Raw genomic sequence first — 18,960 nt, 5'->3', positions numbered from 1 at the left:
TTAGAATTGTACAATATAACAAGGAAGCTTTATTATATTTGATAGATAGCAATTAAGCCATGCAAATGTATTTTATATAAACATATGTGCTATGGTTTTGTGATCATTTTTGCTTCTCTAACCACCAGTAATGCTTAAATGAAAACCTCTTAGGAAAGCAAAAAGAATGAGAGAGGTGCTTTTCACCTTTTTTGGTTTTGTCAGAAAAAAAAATAAAAAGCAATTGCTGGTGTCTGCCTTGTGCAACACTACTGAGATTCTCCCGCTGTGAGGAAGTGATGACTGAAAGATTTACGGAAGGTGCTGTAGCTTTACATTTCTCACTCCGCAGAAAACTTCTCATTTAGGAATGTGGATTAAAATTAATTGAAAACTTACTTCTTCAATGTGCAACTGCTAAAAAGGGTACTTAAAATTGGGCTCCTCTGACAAGTCATTATTTCTTCCCTTCCGACCTTACTTAAATAAGCATAGTTCTTGGGGTAAGTGTACATAAAGTGTTTTAAAACACCAAAGGTTCTAATAAGGAATGTGACATTAGTCCCTTTATAAGGCTCTTACACTTTATTCCTACTTAATCCATTTACTTGGTTACCTAGATTTGTATTTGAGTGTTACGAGGATCTTAATCTTTAAATCATTTATCCTCGGAGCGCTGTGAAGCAATCAAGTATCCATGCTTTGCAAAACAAGGAAGTGTACTTGGTGAACAAGAGACTATGGCTAAGTTCATACAATGTCTGTACAGAGCAGGATTTCAAACATTAATTATTGAGTTGTTCTTTTCACCATCATTCTGTTAACTTTCATTTTTATATATGAATATTCATACATTTTTAGTTTGCAATATTTTTCCTGTTCCTGGGTGGTCAGCAAAGCGGGGACAGAACATAGTGAAAAAAATAGTTAACCATGCTGAAATGCAATTTTTATTTAATCTGCGTTAAAAAAACCCAAATAAAGGATAAGTTACTCTGGAGGAAAGGGCTAAGATAATTCCTATTACCTATTGCTGCATTGCCCAAAGAAGGCTTCAGAAAATAAAAAACAAGACTTACAGAAAAGTAAACACTTAAGGTCCCATTTCAATTTCTTTCCTTTGCTGTAAATCTACTTTGGTGTTGTAGATTCATTTTACTTGTATTTGGGTTTGTTAAGTCCAAGTGATTTTGACTATTGCTTTAGGCAGGTCAGCACCCAGGGCAAACACACATAAGCTGCTACTATTCTTGAGATATTTTATTATAAAGCACTTCAGACAAACTTTTATTCAAAAAAAAAACCCCAAGTTCTCATCTGTAAAAGGAAACTATTTTAAAACAACATTCATAACGAAAATAGACTGTTCTTAAGCATCAACTTCAGTTAGACATCTTCTGTAATTAAATCTAAAGACAAAACCAATGGGTCAAGAGCTATTTGTTTCATATACACTCATAAAAAGGAGACTGAGATGTTACAGAGACATAATGGAGCATCTTATTGTTGATAATGAAACAGGAACACTTGACAGCTAATTCTGGGCTGACAAAGCAGTCCAACATTTAAATATCTTTCAGTCCCAAAAGAGACAAACCATTAATGTTTCGTATTCATTAATTAAGCCAGCCCCGGGTAAGGGTTAAAACCACTTCAAAGCATCTAACATGATAAGCTCTTCATTTCATATACTTCTCCTGTTGATCAGCCAAGATTTTTGCTGAGGATTTGGCATCATAGAAAAGTTCATTTATTTCTTCAATATGCTCTTTCTCAATGCTGTCTTTCCCATTAATCTTGGCAAGCAGGTTAGCTGGGGTCAGTAACTGCACGGAATACCTGCGATCAAACGGAGATGGATGAATAATTACAATTCGGTGCGTCCCAGTGAACTGAACACATGTAGGGGTAGGAGATCTGTTAGGAAACGCGCATCTCTATCAGCAGTACAGAAAGTCTGCAAGACCTTCCAGCACTTCCCTAAAGGTGGAAAGAGGAGACTTACCACTCCTTAATGTTAGCACTGTTCTTAGTAGGCCCTGTTATCGTATGGAAGAGGTTTGTCTCACTTCCAGGAGACAACACTTCAGTGTTTTTTAGAGCCAGTCATACCTACAAGAAAAGCCAGCTGTGCTCTGCCTACCTTAAGGTTGTCTTGGTGCCGATTTCCCCCAAATGGTTCAGAGCTTCTTCACTAATATTAATTCCTTCTGTCTGAGCACGAAGTTTTATGATCTGTTGGGAGGAATGAGTAAATGAGGTACCAGCCCAAACAAGCAGCATGCTATACTGTTTAGCTTAGTATCCAGAAACTCTGTCAGCTTTGAGACAAGATATACCATGAAACAAGATGGCGTGGAGAGTTATCCCAGTGTAACTCACCACTAAATCAGAATCTGGGGAAATGTAAGTCTTTGAATAGGCGAATGTAATGTTGAAAAACTGATTATCACAAAAGGCAGGTAAAGTAACACGTCTAGACTACTATCCTTTCGTGATAGTTCTGCATGGCTAGCAAACTATGTCTACTAAAAAGGAGCAGAATATGAGAACCTAGACAAGAAAATGGAAAAAGTATGGAGGAAGTGAGTGACAGTTGGAGTCCTGTGGGCAGCTACACTCGCTACGTACTGAATTTTGCAGCCTATCACAGCTGCTATCCAGTGAAGCTCTCCAAAAAGCCCTACAGAGAGCTATGCCTTTTCCTTAGCAGCTCACAACATACTTTTTATTCAATTGACAAAGAGATAGTAAAATAAATCAAAAAGTTACTTTCTACAATTCACCTATTCCTGCAAAATCACTAAGAAGAATCTAATCTTTCAAGAACAGTCTCAGGCTTGTACCAGTTTGAAGATCTTTACAAAGTTGGAGAACAAGATATCACCAATAAGCCTGAGCATATAAAACTGTAACAAAAGTGGCACAAGTCTCTCGGTAGTCCGTATTACCAGCTGAGTGATAAGGGGCAGACTGGATAATGATGTTGTGTTGTAGTGCTGAGATAACTCTGGAACTGCAAGCCTCATATAATACAGGTATTTTTCACTTTGGCAGCTTTGTAAACAAGATATCAAGAAGAACTCGTTTAAATTAAAGCCATAAAAATGCACTTGGAGAGTCAGAGTAAGGAACAGAGGAAAAGAGAGGGGCCTGAAATGGCAGGAAGTTGTGCTAATATATTAATACTGAACATCAGCAATGCTTCTGCAAATTGCAATTTCAAATTGAAGATCTTTTTTTACTATCTTTTAGATCACTCAAACATCACTTTCCGTTCATTCAAATACTGCTATTTCACTATTCCTCTTCTAGAAACAAGGTATGTTTAACACATCTTTAACAACTTCTTTTAAATAACTTTTTATCTAGCAGCTTGGTACAACCTTACTGAAGGATCGGGACCCAAGCCATTAACCCAGCAAATAAATATATAAATAACTTAGTGTTTATCGGGTAAAATACATTAGGGACAAAGTCCTGGTTATAACCTCTCCTATCTAACAGCAGGCACATATGCAAAACCTCTGATTACATCAATACCCAATTAGAATATGCATAAAAGTGAATTTTCTCTGGTTGCACTAAGGTAACAGAGTCCTGCTGTTGGAACAGAGCTACTCCATGGGATTTATACTTTATCAACACAAAGAGAAACATTTTGAACTGGTTATGAACAAACTTTCAGTAGATAAATGGGCAATTTTTGTGCCGATAAACAAATTGATTGCAAAAGGCCAAGGCAGAGTCTCACACCAAAACATCAGCAGTGAAAACCCCCTCCTAGCATGCAAGAAAAAACAGGAAAAATAGCGAAATAAATTTAAGGATGTTTTATTTTTAAGCCATAATTTAAGTGAAGATGAGATTATCCAACTATGGGAGGTTATATATGGACTATTTTTAGTTTTAGGAAATGCTACTGTAGACACTTCCTTTCCCTCACCCCTGGGGAGGGTGGAAAACACAGCACTTCCCAAGTCGTTCTGAAAATCAACAATTCAGAAAGAGCTCTTTAACAGCGCATTATCTGCATAATAATACAGCACACTAGGCAGGCATTATGCATAGCAATCTTAACGAAAAGTATCTCAGAGTACATACATACTCCTACTACCCTAATTACACAAAATTCACAGACAGTATAGGGAAGTCCAGACTAAGGAAAAGTCATGCTTTAAAATTTGGTTTTGTATACAGACAAAACTTAATTGTATTATTAATTCACTGGGCTGCTTTTACTGTAATTTGTACCAAAATGCTTTAAAGCATCCTTTCAGGTACAAAAAAACCATCCTGAGAGTAGCTCACAACGGCCATACGTGAAAAGCTCCTAAAACAAATGAAATGAAGCTTTGCTTCTACGCTGATATTCAATAAATGTCTCAGCTTCACCTTGGCACTTATCCAGCAGCAGGAGACTATTATCTTGTGAAAATGCTCTTCTCAATCGACACTATCTCTTAAATAATACAAAGAATTGACATGATAAACAGTAATGTCTTCTGCATTGTGTCACTTTACAGCATTGAGACGCTAATGAGGGGGATCTTTGACACAATGCATCATAAGGGCACCCAAGCATTATAATCGATACACAATGCGGTGTGATGGCCCCACAGGAAAAGTTTCAGGCATTCAGAAACTTCTCTGCAACAATTACTGTGCTTGCATTTCCAAACTTGACTAGGAGCATGAAAATCCTCCCAGTTTCAGGAGACAGTCCTAGTAAGGTTAAAGCTACCAGCACAGGGCATAAAGGCAAGAATGCCTTGCATGACATTGCATTCCTCAATCCCTCTCATCTCTTACAGAAGCAGCCAAAGGTCTGGGACCAAAGCTCCCAAAACGTGGCATTTCATCTCACATGACTGAAAAAGCACTACCTGCTGGAACCTACAAACTCCATGGAAAGCACATTTATGCAAGTGATAAGGTCAGCCAATGATTCAGGCCACTTCCTGCAAGTGAGATGTTGCTTTCAGCTCTAGAGATGCTTATCAACAACTCATCAGAGAAATTGCATGCACAGTTTTAACCAGCTTACTGTAAAGGGTTACTAAAGCCCCATGCATTTAGGAAGTGGTAAACTTTCTGGCACAAGCCCTGGTGACCAGTATCAAAAAGCTCCATAGTTACAGAATATGCAGAGACATAGCAGTGATCCCAGTGAACTTGAACTCCAGGGACTTTGTTGAACTTCTCTTAAAGTGCTGTGCATACCTGCTTCATTTCTTGTGGGGTATAGAGCATGGTTCGGATAATCATCACTCTGTCCAGTAGGTCCAGTGGTATTCCATGAGGAGACACTACATCCTCTGTGCCTCTGAAGGAGAAACCAAATGGAAAGAGATCAGATGCTATTCTGAGTTCAGCAGGTGGACTTCACCAACATCAGTTGTGATAACACATCTACTAGTTTACAATTCTTGTGTCTTCCTACAGAGACACTCCCAGATAAAGACAGGAAACATTCTAGTCTGACATTCATATTGGACAGTCTAAGGGGAACTAAATACTATTTCAGGAGCTCTTAAAGTTGCAACTTAAACATACAGTCGTGGTGTTTTCTTCATGCTTCCCTGCATTCTATCCTACAATACAGTATTTTCCAGCGAGGAACAAATTATTCTTACTAAGTTGTTTAGCAGTATCAGTAGAAATTATATACACTATCACCCATTTGGAGAACATCCCCTATTGCCAAATAAGACATCACTGTTCAATCCTTCCCCCAGCCCTTCCAGTGAATACTGCAGTGGTTTACATTCTATGCTCGCAGTCCAGCAAATTGAGAAGTGGAGGTCTATGTGTTAAGGATAAAGCAGGATCTAGAACCTCAACAATTTTGGATTGTTTGACACATAACACCCAACAGCAAAGGCTGTGGTCACATCTAGTCTTGGTTTTCCAAGACCACCGCTATTTGCTGTGAATTCAAGAGTGAAACATAAACAGATTTCACGAGATCTATAGAGACTGCAGGTAAAAACAGTAAAGTGCTGGTAAAGAACTACATTACTAAATCTAGTGCTCATATTTAGGCAGTGCAGCTTTGGCCATGGTCTTCCTTGGGAAACAAATCAAAATGGCCTGCAATCATCCGCTGTATTCTTGAGTGGATGGTGTTCTCTCCTCTGAAATTATTCCTTCTCTTATGCACTTACAGAATCAACTATACCACCTATACAACTAATTTTTTTCCTGATCCTTTTAAGGGCTGTGAGAGCATCTAACTACCCAAGATAGTGGTATACAGTTAAGAGCTTGCTTTTAAGGACTTAATTTAGCAGTATCAGACATTGTATGGAAAACTTCCTTTCTTAAATCACCGTTTTTTTCTTAAAAGATCAGCAGTGAATCCACGCTGACAGATCTCTATTTGCTTTATTTCTACAAGGTAGTCTTCTTATGTGTTTGCAAAGAAAGTGCTGCAATGTCCACCTTAAACGTTTTTGAAGGGCTTATCACCTTCACTTCTAAGCAATGCAAACAGAGAAAGATTAATACCAGATGAGCCACTAAGAGGGAAAGGAATAGCTGGTTACACAGCTGATTTAAATCAATTTAAAGAGTAGCAATCATTGCTAATGACAGCTTGTTTAGACATCATTAGACCTAAACCACAAATTAGCAGCAGAACTTAGGGAAGAATCTGAAAGAGGAGAGTGCTTTTACTGAATATGTAAAGAATGCAGAGTGTGGGTGCAGAATACTGAAGTGGAGGCATGAACTGGAGTGGAGATGAAAAAAGTCATCAAAACTGAAAAATCCCCAAAACCCAGACCAACGTAGTAGAAAAGAATGAAAAGTAGGGAGAGGCTGAACTGTGATGCATTCAACAGTGAGAAGCTTAAATCTGATACAGTGAGGATAGCAAAGAACAAAATAATCCAGAAGAAACACAAAACTGTGACATTACAGGTTTGTAGCTCTGGTGCTTTTGTTGTCCCTAATGTGCAAACAACAGATGTGTTGAGGTATCCAATAAGAAAGGTAATTGTTACAGATCATCCAGAAAGTATGACAATTCAGAAGCTGTTAGAGAAAGAGGGATGCCATCAGTGGGGGGAAAAAAGGGAGGAATTCCATTTTGCTTTAACTCAGTCAGCCTGGCATTAAGTGCTTGTCCCATCGTGAAGCTCACAAGCAGTTCTTAAGCACCGATGCAGCTTGCAACCCATGCAGGGGATTGTCATGAGTGTCAGAGACAAAAGCCTTCAAAGATTATAATTCTACTGATACAGCCAATTCAAATGCAACTTGAAGAATTCAACTTTAGACATCATACCTGATAACGCAGTTTCCTCGATTGGAAGCAAATATGACAATAGGGGAAATAGAAGATTCCAGTGCTCGGTGCAGGTATGTGAAACATTCGATATCCAGCATATGAACCTCGTCTACAAAGAGCACACCTGGGACTAGCTCTGCGATGCCTTGATCGATGTATTTATTTACCACCTTATTTATCTCTCCTCGAAGTTTGTCTGAGAACAAAAAGAAAGCGTTAGTTGTCCTGCTAGTGAACTATAGGTCTGTATGAAAGGCTTAAAGCAAGTAAAATGCTCCTTGAAATTCTTCATGGTTTGGTATCTCACTGCTGCAGGGAAAATCTCTGTGATGCTGAAATTCTGTCACATTCAGTCCTGTACTGGGGAGACATCTGTGCAACAAAGTATTTCTCAGATGGACTTCTTGCACTTAACTGGGATAGTCTGCCCCTTCACACGGCTTAAGAAAAACCGATTTTTGTGGGTTTGGGAAGTCTGGGGCTGGAGAAGTCAGTTAAACCCCAGTTTAAAACATAAAACTTAAGGAAGTTTCTAAGCATGGCTAAAAAGAACATCACTGAAAGATTAAAATATTGCCACTGTATTTCAACAAAGAAGTTGTGTTTAACAAAAAAAAAAACAAACCCAGGGCTATATAAATTTCTGTGAACATATGGATCCCCAAATTATGCAAGATGTTACATTGCTAAATCTGACATTAGAATACGCAAAGTGACCTCTGGAACAGAGGAAATACTTCAAAAGACTGCCATTCAAGTTAGGTATCGAAACAGACTTTGATCTACATTTAGATAGCCACTTATGGAAGCATGATTTCTTTCAGAGCAAAAAAGGAGAATACATCTTTCTGCAGATCTTTTTTTCTCTGATGCTCTGTAGGTAGGAACAGCAGTACTGCACCTAAAGCATTAAGTCAAAAGACACCTGCTATAGAAGTGTCTAAATCAAACCAAGGTTAGAGTCTTTAGAAGCCATTTTTTCTATGCCATCAAAATTCAGCATTGCTGCTTCACAAAAGAATGCATTCTAACAACGGTTTTTAGACATCATGTTGTTGTTGTTGTTCAGTTTCGATCTTTGTCGAAATTGTGAACCTTCTGCTTTCTGGCAGGAAATGGGGGGGTTGCACTAGTGTTCTGACCTCTTTCTCCCCAGGAAGACAGGTGGAGAGCACAGTACATATTTTATCACTGCACGTGCGAACCAATAACCTACTATACTGTTTCCAGCCACTCCAATTCTAGCACCTGTATCACTGCTTTTTGAAATCTGAATATTTAAGAAAACGAGTAACCCTATTTTTAATCCTTTTCTAAGTGGCAAACACACGTCATGTTGGTCTGAAAATATTGTGCAGGATTCATACCAGTAATTTCAGTTTTCTTAGGCTTCATCAATTGTCCCATCATAGAAAGGATATCTTGCCCACCCTAGGAAAAGAAAGCGACACATCAGCTGTGAGGCCTTGTAATGAACACACCTTCAGAATTTTATAAGCCAGCAGCTGGTTAAAGAAGTCGTTTGCTGCAGTTAACTTGATACTTTATATTAGCAGTCATTGGTAATCTGTCAAAGGTTAAGTAACTTCACCACAGCAACATTCTAAGCAATCATCGAGCTGACTACTTGCCCTTCCTTTACTCTTGTTCATTTAGAGAAGATAAAAACCCCAAATGAGATATCCCCTTTTAAAAAAAATGTCAGAGAGAGTTCATAAGGCTTGACATTGTCAGGGAACACAGATTTGGGACTGCCTGCGTGCACGCTAGGTGTTCAACCTGTGTCAACACAGAAACAACTATCCTGAGTTTTAAGACTTTTGAATACAACTTTTCTCAGATAAATTATTTTATTGGAAAAAAGGATCTTTCTGTAATGGAGTAGGTTAGGGGGATGTAGTATTACAGTGCAGGGATGCTAGCCTTTAAACAAAGATACTGTATTGTTGGTGGCTTTTGTTTATGATACAGATGGAATTCCCTCAATACTGGGTTTGTGTTAAATTACAGCAAGGAGTAATTCTATTTTCTTTTTTTTTTTTTTTTTTTTTTGTGGCAGTATGTTCAGAACGCTACTCAAAGTCACAAGGAATCATAGGGCCCGCAGTTTCCGTTTTATGGCCAAAAAACCATAAACAGAGAGTAGGGTATATTAATCTGCATTCAGAACTTTCCATAAATGAAATTACGCAGATCTGGCTGCTGCTACCCCACATCTGTAGGCAACTTTCCTTCTGGAAAGAAGGTAGTCTCTTTCCCTGGTCAAGAGGAGCCCACACTGCTCTCTTTTGGGGCAGTGGCAGAGAGAAGGAGAGTGCTAGGTCTAGATTATGCACTAACTGTGAAAGCAGCAGATCCCAAATATCAGCATGGAAGCTCTGCTGTGGCTATAAGGCTGTTCTCTGTCATATTAGGAAATGTACTCTGACAAATACTCCATGATCAGGTGCATGAATACTAAACTAGCAACTGGCTCTTGAACCTACGTGGCAGGGCCACTGAGGCAGCCAACTGCAGCACAGCCTTCCTGAAGAGAGAAGAGGTAGACTGGCTTTCAAGGTTTAACACCTACTACTTTTCCTATAGAGGAATTTTTGAGGGTGATTTAGGACAGACTCAACTTTTAGCATCTCCTCAATTATTATAGTAACCATCACATCTACGTCAAATGAAGTCTTTGCAGAAAAATTATCTGTTTGATTAGATACCTGAGGTCGAGCATTGGCCACATCTAAGTCATGCAGGGTGACATCCTGAATAATTTCCTTTTTCTTGTGCACATCACCCTTTGGCAAGGGAACATACTCTTCAGCTTCAAGGTCAAATTCTGTAGCATAGATATCACACCTGCCTTGCCTCTGAGGAAAAGCAAAGGAGAGAAACCCAGGTATAGAATTAGTTTCAGTGCCAAAACCTTGAGTGACACAAACTTGATAAAGATAAAGGGCTTAGTTCACAATTCCAGTCCTGACAAGCTTCAGCTGACAATTCAGACATCCCCCTCCCTGCTTAGCAACAGGCATGCCCTATCTACTGATCAAAGCTCAAAAACTCTGTTGAAAAACACCTGATATTTTCAGTTGTAAGAGTATTCCACTGCTCTCTCCCCTTCTTTTAACCGTATGCAATTCTTGCTAAAGGACAAATCCAGCAGATTAACTAGAGATTGGGAGAACTGTTCAAGACTCCTTTGTAGGTGGGTGATTTATTATATGATACAAAATATTATGCTCATCCATTAAACAGCAAGTATCGCTGTACACTACTTCCTAAATCAGATATGAAAAGAATGCTAACTAATGCAGTATTCCCTTCTACATGTATATATCTTGTGGAGAAAATACCAGAGCGATAAAAGAAAGATTAAATACAGTGCATATGTCAGCCTAAAAATGACTAAAGTTGCTTGGTTCTTCCCCTTTCCCTTGAAGATGCCTCGATCTCACCGAAAAGAAAACTCATCCAGACAGCATCAGTGATAGCTTCCTTGCCAGATGACCTTAATTGTGAACCAGATGAACACGTTCTTTCAGTGCAAGAGAGAATTTTCTCTCCAGATAAGGAAAACACTGGGCTCTTTTAAAAACTTCCATGTAACCATTTCACATCAGTTAAGGTTAATAAATCAGTAAGCCTTCTGACAAAGGCAGAGAAAGGTCTAAGAACGCATACACCTGTGTAGAAGTGCAGAACTTCTCTTTTACCTTGACGGCTCCACTGTTTGCTTCAATATAAATAACATCACCAGTTTCCACTCGCTCCTTCTGCAAGCTTTCAAATATGCTTGGGTCCAGCTAGAGGCAAGCAAACATCACAGTTGGTCAAACAGTTCCAAATTGTTGTGTTAATCAGGGTAAAGAAATTTAGTCTAAAGCAGACAAAATTAAACTGCAACTCCCCCCAGCAATACCTCTAAGAGTTTATAAAGCTGTAACACTTGGAGTAGTGATACAAGAAGATGCACAGAACTTACTTTCTTAACAAAAATATCTGTTGTCTGAAGGAAGTAATGATAAGTGCCAGAAACATAATGATACCAGTTGCTACCACAAAATGTGTAGCGTGACAATATATTTATGCCTAGGAAGCAGCACTTCTCTTGCTTTCTAGCAAAACTTTTGTAAGAAAATCTGGCTATAGCATTGAATTGTGCTACTTGATTTCTTTAGTCTTTATCCTCTGTGAAGCTGTGCAAGGAGCAGAGGATATGGAATATATTAGATGCTTTTGTTTCTTTCAGTACATGTTTATTCACTTTTGCTCTGCGTTTTCTTGTTTTCAGAGTGTACAAATGCAATATGATATTTAACAACGGAGACAGCTTTCAGTTCTCTTCTATTCTAACTGCCAGGGAAATTGAACAACATGGACAAAGACTTGTACAAGAAAACAAAGGAAGAGTGGGTCTGAGCTGGCAACATACCAGCTCAATTTCCAGTTCAAATAAAAAAAAAAAAAAAAAAAAAAATCACTAAATCATAGCTCCCCATGTAGAAAGACAGGGTATGACAGGAAGAACAATCTCTACCAGAGCAGGCAAGATTTCCCCAAACCATCCTCAAGAATTTGAGGACCAGGAAAACAAAAGCAAACAAGACCTTTCTTGTATGTTTGTAAAATGAATTTATAGTCGGGATCAGTATGAGCATATCACAGACTGGGTCAGCTCATAGTTCAGATTCTCAATTCAGCCCACTTTTCTGTGATACTAGTAACCCTGCAGAACTGCTCCAGGATCTCTTCCTGCTTAAACTCACCTTTAACTCACTGAGGACATAAAAGTGTGTGCTGCCAAACAGAAAAATAACAGAGGTTGCTAGCTGAGAAAAGGGTTTATGCCCAGTTTTAATTTCTAAGAGACAAGACTAACACCTAAATATTCTACTTAAAGCAGATAAACATACACACTTGGGAGCAGGATAAAGGTATCTAGCAAAAAAAGAAAACAGCCTCGTGGCACAGAGACGGGGATAAAGCGCTTGAAATGGAAATAAGCTGGTCATAATAGAAGATGCAGATCTGAAATACCTAAGTTTTTGAGACTGTACCACACATACCTTCAGCTGTTTAGTTCCCTTTGCAGTTTTGAGTCCTATAATTACATGGCTGATGGTTTTGCCATATCCCCCCATAGGATTTTCAGTCTCACATGGAGTCAGTTCTGTGACTTCACCTTCATAAACCTCCTTGGTTTCTTTAATCCTCAGCCCTGCAAGAAATAGTTTAGAATAGTTTCACAAATCAATATCCATGCACACTTAGTCTGTTGCGTTACTGTCAACAGAACATAACATACTATTAGGCTATATTACACTTAACGGTAATCTTTTACAAGTAGAAAGATCAATTTTGTTCTTCCTTTCAATATTAAGTGAGAATAGTCGTCCAGTGTCACCAGAACAAAAGGTCAACACAAGTTCTGACCTGCAAAACAGTTTATTTAAATTTTCTTTCAGTCTCTTTAGTTTTTGAAGCAAATACCAGTATCATTTCTTTTCCCTTGCCCAAAAAAAGCTATGTGCTCATTTTGTTCCCCTAGGCTAAAGTCAGAGAAACAGTTCATCTTCTGAAATTACAGATTAGTGACAGTAATATAACTGCAAGTTTTACACAATTTTTGTACCCTTAGAAAAGCCCTGCAAAGTAAGGGAAAAGACAGGAGAAAAAAAAAAGGAACTTTATAAAAAATCTTTCAATTTTAGCAACTGAGTTTTAACAGCTAAAAATAACATAAATTAACAGGTATTGTGTTAGAACCTCATAAAATAAGGAAAAGGTTACGGTATCATTTAAAATATTTTTCAAGTTAATAGCAAAAAGTGAGCTAGACAAAATTTTAGCAGAATCTGCTATAGTGCAAATACAAAACTATTTCAAAATAACTGACAATCCTTACTTCGTTAGTTTTCAGACAGCTGAGCAATAATCACAACATCTGGGTATCTTCTATTCTAGTCACAACTATTGTAATTAACTAAGTTATTTTAAATTGATGAATAATATAGAGCTGAAGAGTTTCACAGTTGGACCGTTGCAAAGAAAAAACACAACCATCACCACCACCACTACAATTATGCAGACATTCTAACTACATAAAAGTTCAAAGAACCCACATCTGAAGAGACTCTATAAAGTATTTTATGAGACACACATGCCATACCAAAAATAATGAATAGGCTGTAACAAGATATAAGGAAGTCATCCTGCCCAGTCTGAGGCTATTAGGACTTTATAAAAACTTTCCTTGTTCCATAACTTTTCATTTTGCTTTGAAATAGATCAGACACTTCACCAGCAATCTTGAGTCGCTGATACGGAAATGTAAAGATGAGACAAATATGAGTCTGTCTCCCTCTACTGGACCCAAATTAAGGCTAGGATTTGAAATGTGAGAAATAGATTAATTGTGGATAATGTGATAATTTGTTGGAAAGAAACGTAGCTTTCTCTTATTTAGTACTACATAATTCTGAAAAGTTAATTTCAGCATTTTTTTTTTTCAGGTATGTCAAAACACCAGACAAATTAACGAACCTTTGGGCTATAAAACTGACCCAGATCAGGCTGCATCACAGGTGCAAGGAACATGAAGCAATATGGGAACCGCTAATGCTGAGAGATGAACATTCACAGAATCACAGAATGGTTGGAGTTGGAAGGGACCTTAAAGATCATCTAATTCCAATCCCCTGCCGCTCAGAGCCCCATCCAACCTGGCCTTGAACACTTCCAGGGATGGGGCAGCCACAGCTTCCCTGAGCAACCTGTTCCAGTGCCTCTCCGCCCTCATTGTGAGGAAACCCTCATTGTGTTAACATCCCTGATCATTTTTATAAATTGAGGTGGCTAGACCCTCTGAAAGTACAATACAAGCAATAGATTACATATACCTAAGGAATCATACAACATTCTCCCCTACAAAAAAAGCCTAAATGAGTACTTCAGGTACTGGCTGACACGTGAGCAGAAGCTTCTCCTGCACCCAGTCACACCTGACACTGCACTGTGCATATAACACAGGGGTTTTTTTTTTTCCAAAAAAAAAAAAAAAAGAACCAAACACTTGTAAATTATTTATTTACCAGGCAGGGAAGCTAAAACATAATTGAGATTTAAACATGACTGGAAAATGTTCCACTATGAGAAATGGTAGTCACCAGTCCTTTACAATATCTCAAGAGACTCTCTTTTTTTTTTTTCACTGATAAAAACATTCAATAAGGGTTGTGTTATGAAAATGTGACATGGAATTCAACAGAAAGGAATAAAACAAGTTCCATCTTTCATTAACACCAATATTTGTTTAGAAGTGTCCCTCTGTTGATGTTCAGGGAATGCAGGGAACTAACAATGTAGCTGGCTGTTAAACCTGAGAGAGTTAAAATAGAGCTGTCTCTAGAGATGACAACATGGATGGCATAAGTTTCATCTGTGGGTTCAGATTTCCAAATCTCTGACAGGGAACTTCATCACATCAAGGAAATATTGCAGACTACCCAGTCTCTGGCTTCCCTCCCCCAGGCCCTGCCAGATTCGTGGTAACCAGAAGAACAGCAGCTACTGAGAGCTGCTTTCTTATGGCAATGGAGAGCTCTTCTTAAAAGGCAATGGAATACTTTTGTTTCATTGCAGAACTGAGAGACTTCTTCACTTTCCTGCCACCAAATACTGAGATGAAGTCCAAGGGGAAACATGGTACAGAAACGAGGGAAATTAACTGTTAATGTGTACTAAAATCAGTTTAAGCTATCTTTAGCCAATCCTCATACAAACAAGGGCCAATTCTAACCGCATTTACCAGCTGTCAGCAGCAATCATATAAGAGATTTCAGATACTCATCGAGGTGGTTTTGCAAATTTCACCGATTTACATCAAGCTTCTAAAAGCACTCCAGAACTGAAGAAGACATTAAACTAAAGTGTTTATTTTGTTGGCATGGAACTTCCTTTCTGCTAGCTGGGATACTAAGTCAGGCTAACTGTCCCAAGTGACAGAGGACAGGACAAGGGGGAATGGCCTCAAGCTCTGCCAGGGTAGGTTCAGGCTGGATATCAGAAAAAAAAAATTTCACAGAGTCATCAGGCACTGGAACAGGCTGCCCAGGGAGGTGGTTGAGTCACCTTCCCTGGAAGTGTTCAAGGAACCGGTGGATGAAGTGCTTAGGGACAAGGTTTAAGGGAGTGTTAGGAATGGTGGACTCGATGATCCAGTGGGTCCTTTCCAACCCGGTGATTCTATGATTCTAACACTGCCATTTGGGAGTCCCTGCTTCAGACAGTTTGCTTAGTAGGGTGAAATCACTAAAATAAAAAAGCAGAGAGCATTTTTCTGTCTACAAGTATTTCTGCTAATATAAGAAACTAAAAATTATTTTTCTGTCAGCTTTATTCAGAGTCACAGGCAAAACCAGGAGATGAACTTGAAGGATGAGAGAAGAATCTGGGCATGGAGAATAAACCATAACATAATTCAATTATTTATTTTTTTTAAACAGAAAACCTGACGCCACTAAGCGTGGAAGAGATTTACCAAATTAAGATCAGAACTGAAGAGAAAAACACACTATAATCTGAAAACCACCATGACCACTGAAAATACGTTCCTTTTTACATGACTGGAAAAAGCAAAGTAACTATCATAGGGATACTTCATTATTCTGTTTTTCTGAAACTTACCAATGGCACGCCTGAAGTTTTCCATGAGAACTTCTGTTTTCTTGATCTCAGTGGAATAGACCTCACTACCAACCATAGGACAAAAGGGGACTTTACTTCCCAGTTCCTGAGCAATAGCTAAAGCCAAAGCAGTCTTTAAAGAAAAAAGAAAACCCATACATTAATTTTTATGAGAATGTTAAAAAGTATTCTTTCAGAACAAAGTCAACTTTCCTTATCATATCACCTTCCATATAACAACTATCAACTGAATAGCACAACTACTCTGTCTTATGTACACACCTCACATATAACAATCTTTCTCCCCCCAGAGAAGTTAAACACATATAAAGCTACTTTTATCTAAGAGTTATAAAACACCTTGATGAAACAGTACTGGGTGTTTGAATTTGACATCTGATACAAATGCAAAAAGCTTTGAATAGCATGGCAAAAACTATTTAGGCTTTTAATATATAATTAATTTCTAAGACTATTCTCCAGAGATGATGTACCCTATGAGTTTGTTATCCAACAAGAGGCGGTTTCACATCAACGATGCCTGAACACACGAATGGATAATGCCAATGTTGACTACATGGCAAAAAAAAAAATATATGACACAAAATCATGCCAATACATTGACAGGAAAAAATTCCAGCAGATGAAAACATTATATAGCCACTACCTTAAAATGGTTTTGACTAGAAATTAAAATAAAATAGATTTGGGAATATTTATTTCATATAAAATAAATAATACCTTGCCGGTTCCAGGAGGTCCTGCCAACAGCACAGCTCTGCCAGCCATTTTCTTGCTTTTGATTAGTTCCACTATAACCCCACAAGCCTAGAAGTTAAATAAGCATTTACACTGTTAACTGTGTTGCTAAAATAACAGAAAGTGTTTAGAAATATCAGGTTTTGCGAGCCCACTAAAAATAAAGATGATTTCAATTTCATGCACGCAAAAAGGGAGGCAAGATCAGAAAAACCTACTTCCTACAATCATTTTATCTGATGGACATTAAAAAAAAAAGCCCAAACATAGACAGCAAAACTCAGCCTCAGAGCACAGATTCCTTTCCTGCTCCTGGAGTTCTATACCTATAGAAAGGTTCACAAATACAATACCAAAAATGCCAGCAAATAAAGTCTCTAAGACTCATTTTGGAGTTTTAGAGAGCAAGCAGCCTTTATCAGGCCTGGGCAACACGAGGCAGTGATCTCCATCAATCACTTGCAGTAAGACAAGAGCTGGGGATAGAATCTATTCCCCACTTACATGCATATGGGAAGTTTTCCCAGTAATCTTATGCATATTTTATTAATTTTTAAGGACTAATTTTAATGTTATTATGAACTTCACAACAATCAAAACTCCTGCTAATTCGGAGCTTCGGCTCCAGCTCTGTCTGACCCTGCATTTGAGATAGGGAGAGACTGCAAACAGAGGTGACTACAGGAGACACCTCTGTTCACCACAGCTCACAGTGAACACAAAAGCTATAATCTCCAAAGAATGAACAGTGGCTGGAAAAACACTTCTTGAAAGAAAACATGCTATCAGAGGGACTTTCTGTCTAATTAAAAAAAAAAAATACAATTACTTAAATGAAACTTAACTCTACTTTAGCTTAAATAAAAAATATTTCACATTTAGTCATAGTAACTACTGTATCAAACGAAGCAGGAATGACCTTTCATCAGTTATCCCAGTCAAATCCCTTGTTAATTTGGAGCTGACTCCAGCTGTTTAGCTAGAAATTTTTTTAATCTAACAAATATAAACTATCCTTTAAATAACTCTTGTATCAAACAAAGCAAGTTATCCTCCGGTGTCTGCAGGGCAGATCAGCTCAAGCACCACGCTGAAATCAAAGCCCCACTCCCCGCTTGCACCAAATGAACAGGCTGCCCAGGGAGGTGGTGGTGTCCCCATCCCTGGAGGTATTTAAAAGACGGGTAGACGAGGTGCTCAGGGATATGGTTTAGCAGCAGATAGGAATGGTTGGACTCGATGATCTAAGAGGTCTTTTCCAACCTCAGGAAGCTCAGAAACTTCTGTTTCTTCGCCCAAACACCGGTAACCGAGGCCCGCCCGTTAACGGGACCGCAGCGCCACGATCCTGGGGCGCCCATCACTCCCGCCAGGGCTGGGGCAGAGGCTCTAACGGGACTCACAGGCCGCGCAGCGCAGCGCGGCCCGGCCCCAAGGCCGCCCGCTCACCTCCCGCGCGTTCTCCTGCCCCACCAGCCCGGCCCCCGCCGGCTTGGCCGTGCCGCTCTCGTCCAGCCCCAGCCCCTTGACATGGCTGTGAGCGGCGATGCGCTGCGTCTTCGAGGTGCTCTTCACCTCCTCGATCTTCATGGCGAGGCAGAACGGTCCCCCAACACCCGCACTCGCCACACGCGGCCCGCGCGTTACCAAGGCTCCCGGCGCGCCGCCGCCCGGGCCCGCCCCGCCGCGCCATTGGCCCCCGCGCCGCGCGCTCGGCGCTCATTGGGCGGTGCGCCTGTCAATCACCAGCGGGGGGCTCGACTTTAGGGTCCGGCCGCTCCTTTCCGGGTGCGCCGTCTTCAAGGAGCCCGGCCAGGCGCGGGTGCTGCGGAGGAAGCGGGCCGGGCGCCTGCTGGGGGCCAGGCAGCAGGGGCTGGCGAGAGTTCTGTGAGTCGGTGAGCAGAGGCCCTCCTGCAATCACAGAATCAAGGAACGGTTTGAGTTGGAAGGGACCTTAAAGCCCATTCCAGTTCCTTGCTCCCACTCTGTGCTTGCAGTTCCAAGAGTATGGGAAAACAAGGGCAGGCAATACAGCGCTTCTTAGCTGGATACTGCTCGGAGAAATGAGAAGCAGCAGCAGGGCAGGGTGCATCTCCCACAGTGGGATCAGTTGGTCTCACAGGCAGCAATGCTGAAGCACGACAGTTTAAAGCCATCTGCTCAAGGTCATTAAGGAGAGGTAAGGAACCTGTGAGCTGCAGTTTCAGAGATCATATTTTCAGTTGAATCTGTGATTGCCCAGAGACTGTAAT

The 18,960-nt window shown here is 39.7% G+C and overlaps 1 protein-coding gene across 1 annotated transcript; it reads right to left on the bottom strand.

The window, feature by feature from the left end:
- Positions 1-224: 224 nt before the first annotated feature.
- RUVBL1 (RuvB like AAA ATPase 1) lies at positions 225-18,375 on the bottom strand. Its single transcript, XM_054077012.1, has 11 exons — positions 18,158-18,375; positions 16,691-16,777; positions 15,950-16,082; positions 12,331-12,482; positions 10,978-11,067; positions 9,982-10,131; positions 8,641-8,704; positions 7,271-7,469; positions 5,203-5,305; positions 2,123-2,214; positions 225-1,818 (listed from the first exon to the last, which is right to left on the bottom strand). Exons 1-11 carry the CDS (start codon positions 18,296-18,298, stop codon positions 1,659-1,661), a joined length of 1,371 nt encoding a protein of 456 aa, XP_053932987.1. The 5' UTR covers positions 18,299-18,375; the 3' UTR covers positions 225-1,658.
- Between the last annotated feature and the right edge of the window lie 585 nt (positions 18,376-18,960).

This window comes from Cuculus canorus, chromosome 11 (assembly GCF_017976375.1).
Source record: "Cuculus canorus isolate bCucCan1 chromosome 11, bCucCan1.pri, whole genome shotgun sequence".
Classification (NCBI taxonomy): domain Eukaryota; kingdom Metazoa; phylum Chordata; class Aves; order Cuculiformes; family Cuculidae; genus Cuculus; species Cuculus canorus.
This window is presented reverse-complemented; position numbering and strand designations above follow the sequence as displayed.

Bases quoted from the DNA above. Each gene is read 5' to 3' on its own strand.
- RUVBL1 (XM_054077012.1), bottom strand. From the start codon at position 18,298: ATGAAGATCGAGGAGGTGAAGAGCACCTCGAAGACGCAGCGCATCGCC. The intron at 8,705-9,981 runs GTATCTAATCAA...TTCTTTTCCTAG, and splicing joins TGGCCAATGCTCGACCTCAG to GGTGGGCAAGATATCCTTTC. The intron at 7,470-8,640 runs GTATGAATCCTG...TTTTGTTCTCAG, and splicing joins TAAGAAAACTGAAATTACTG to ACAAACTTCGAGGAGAGATA.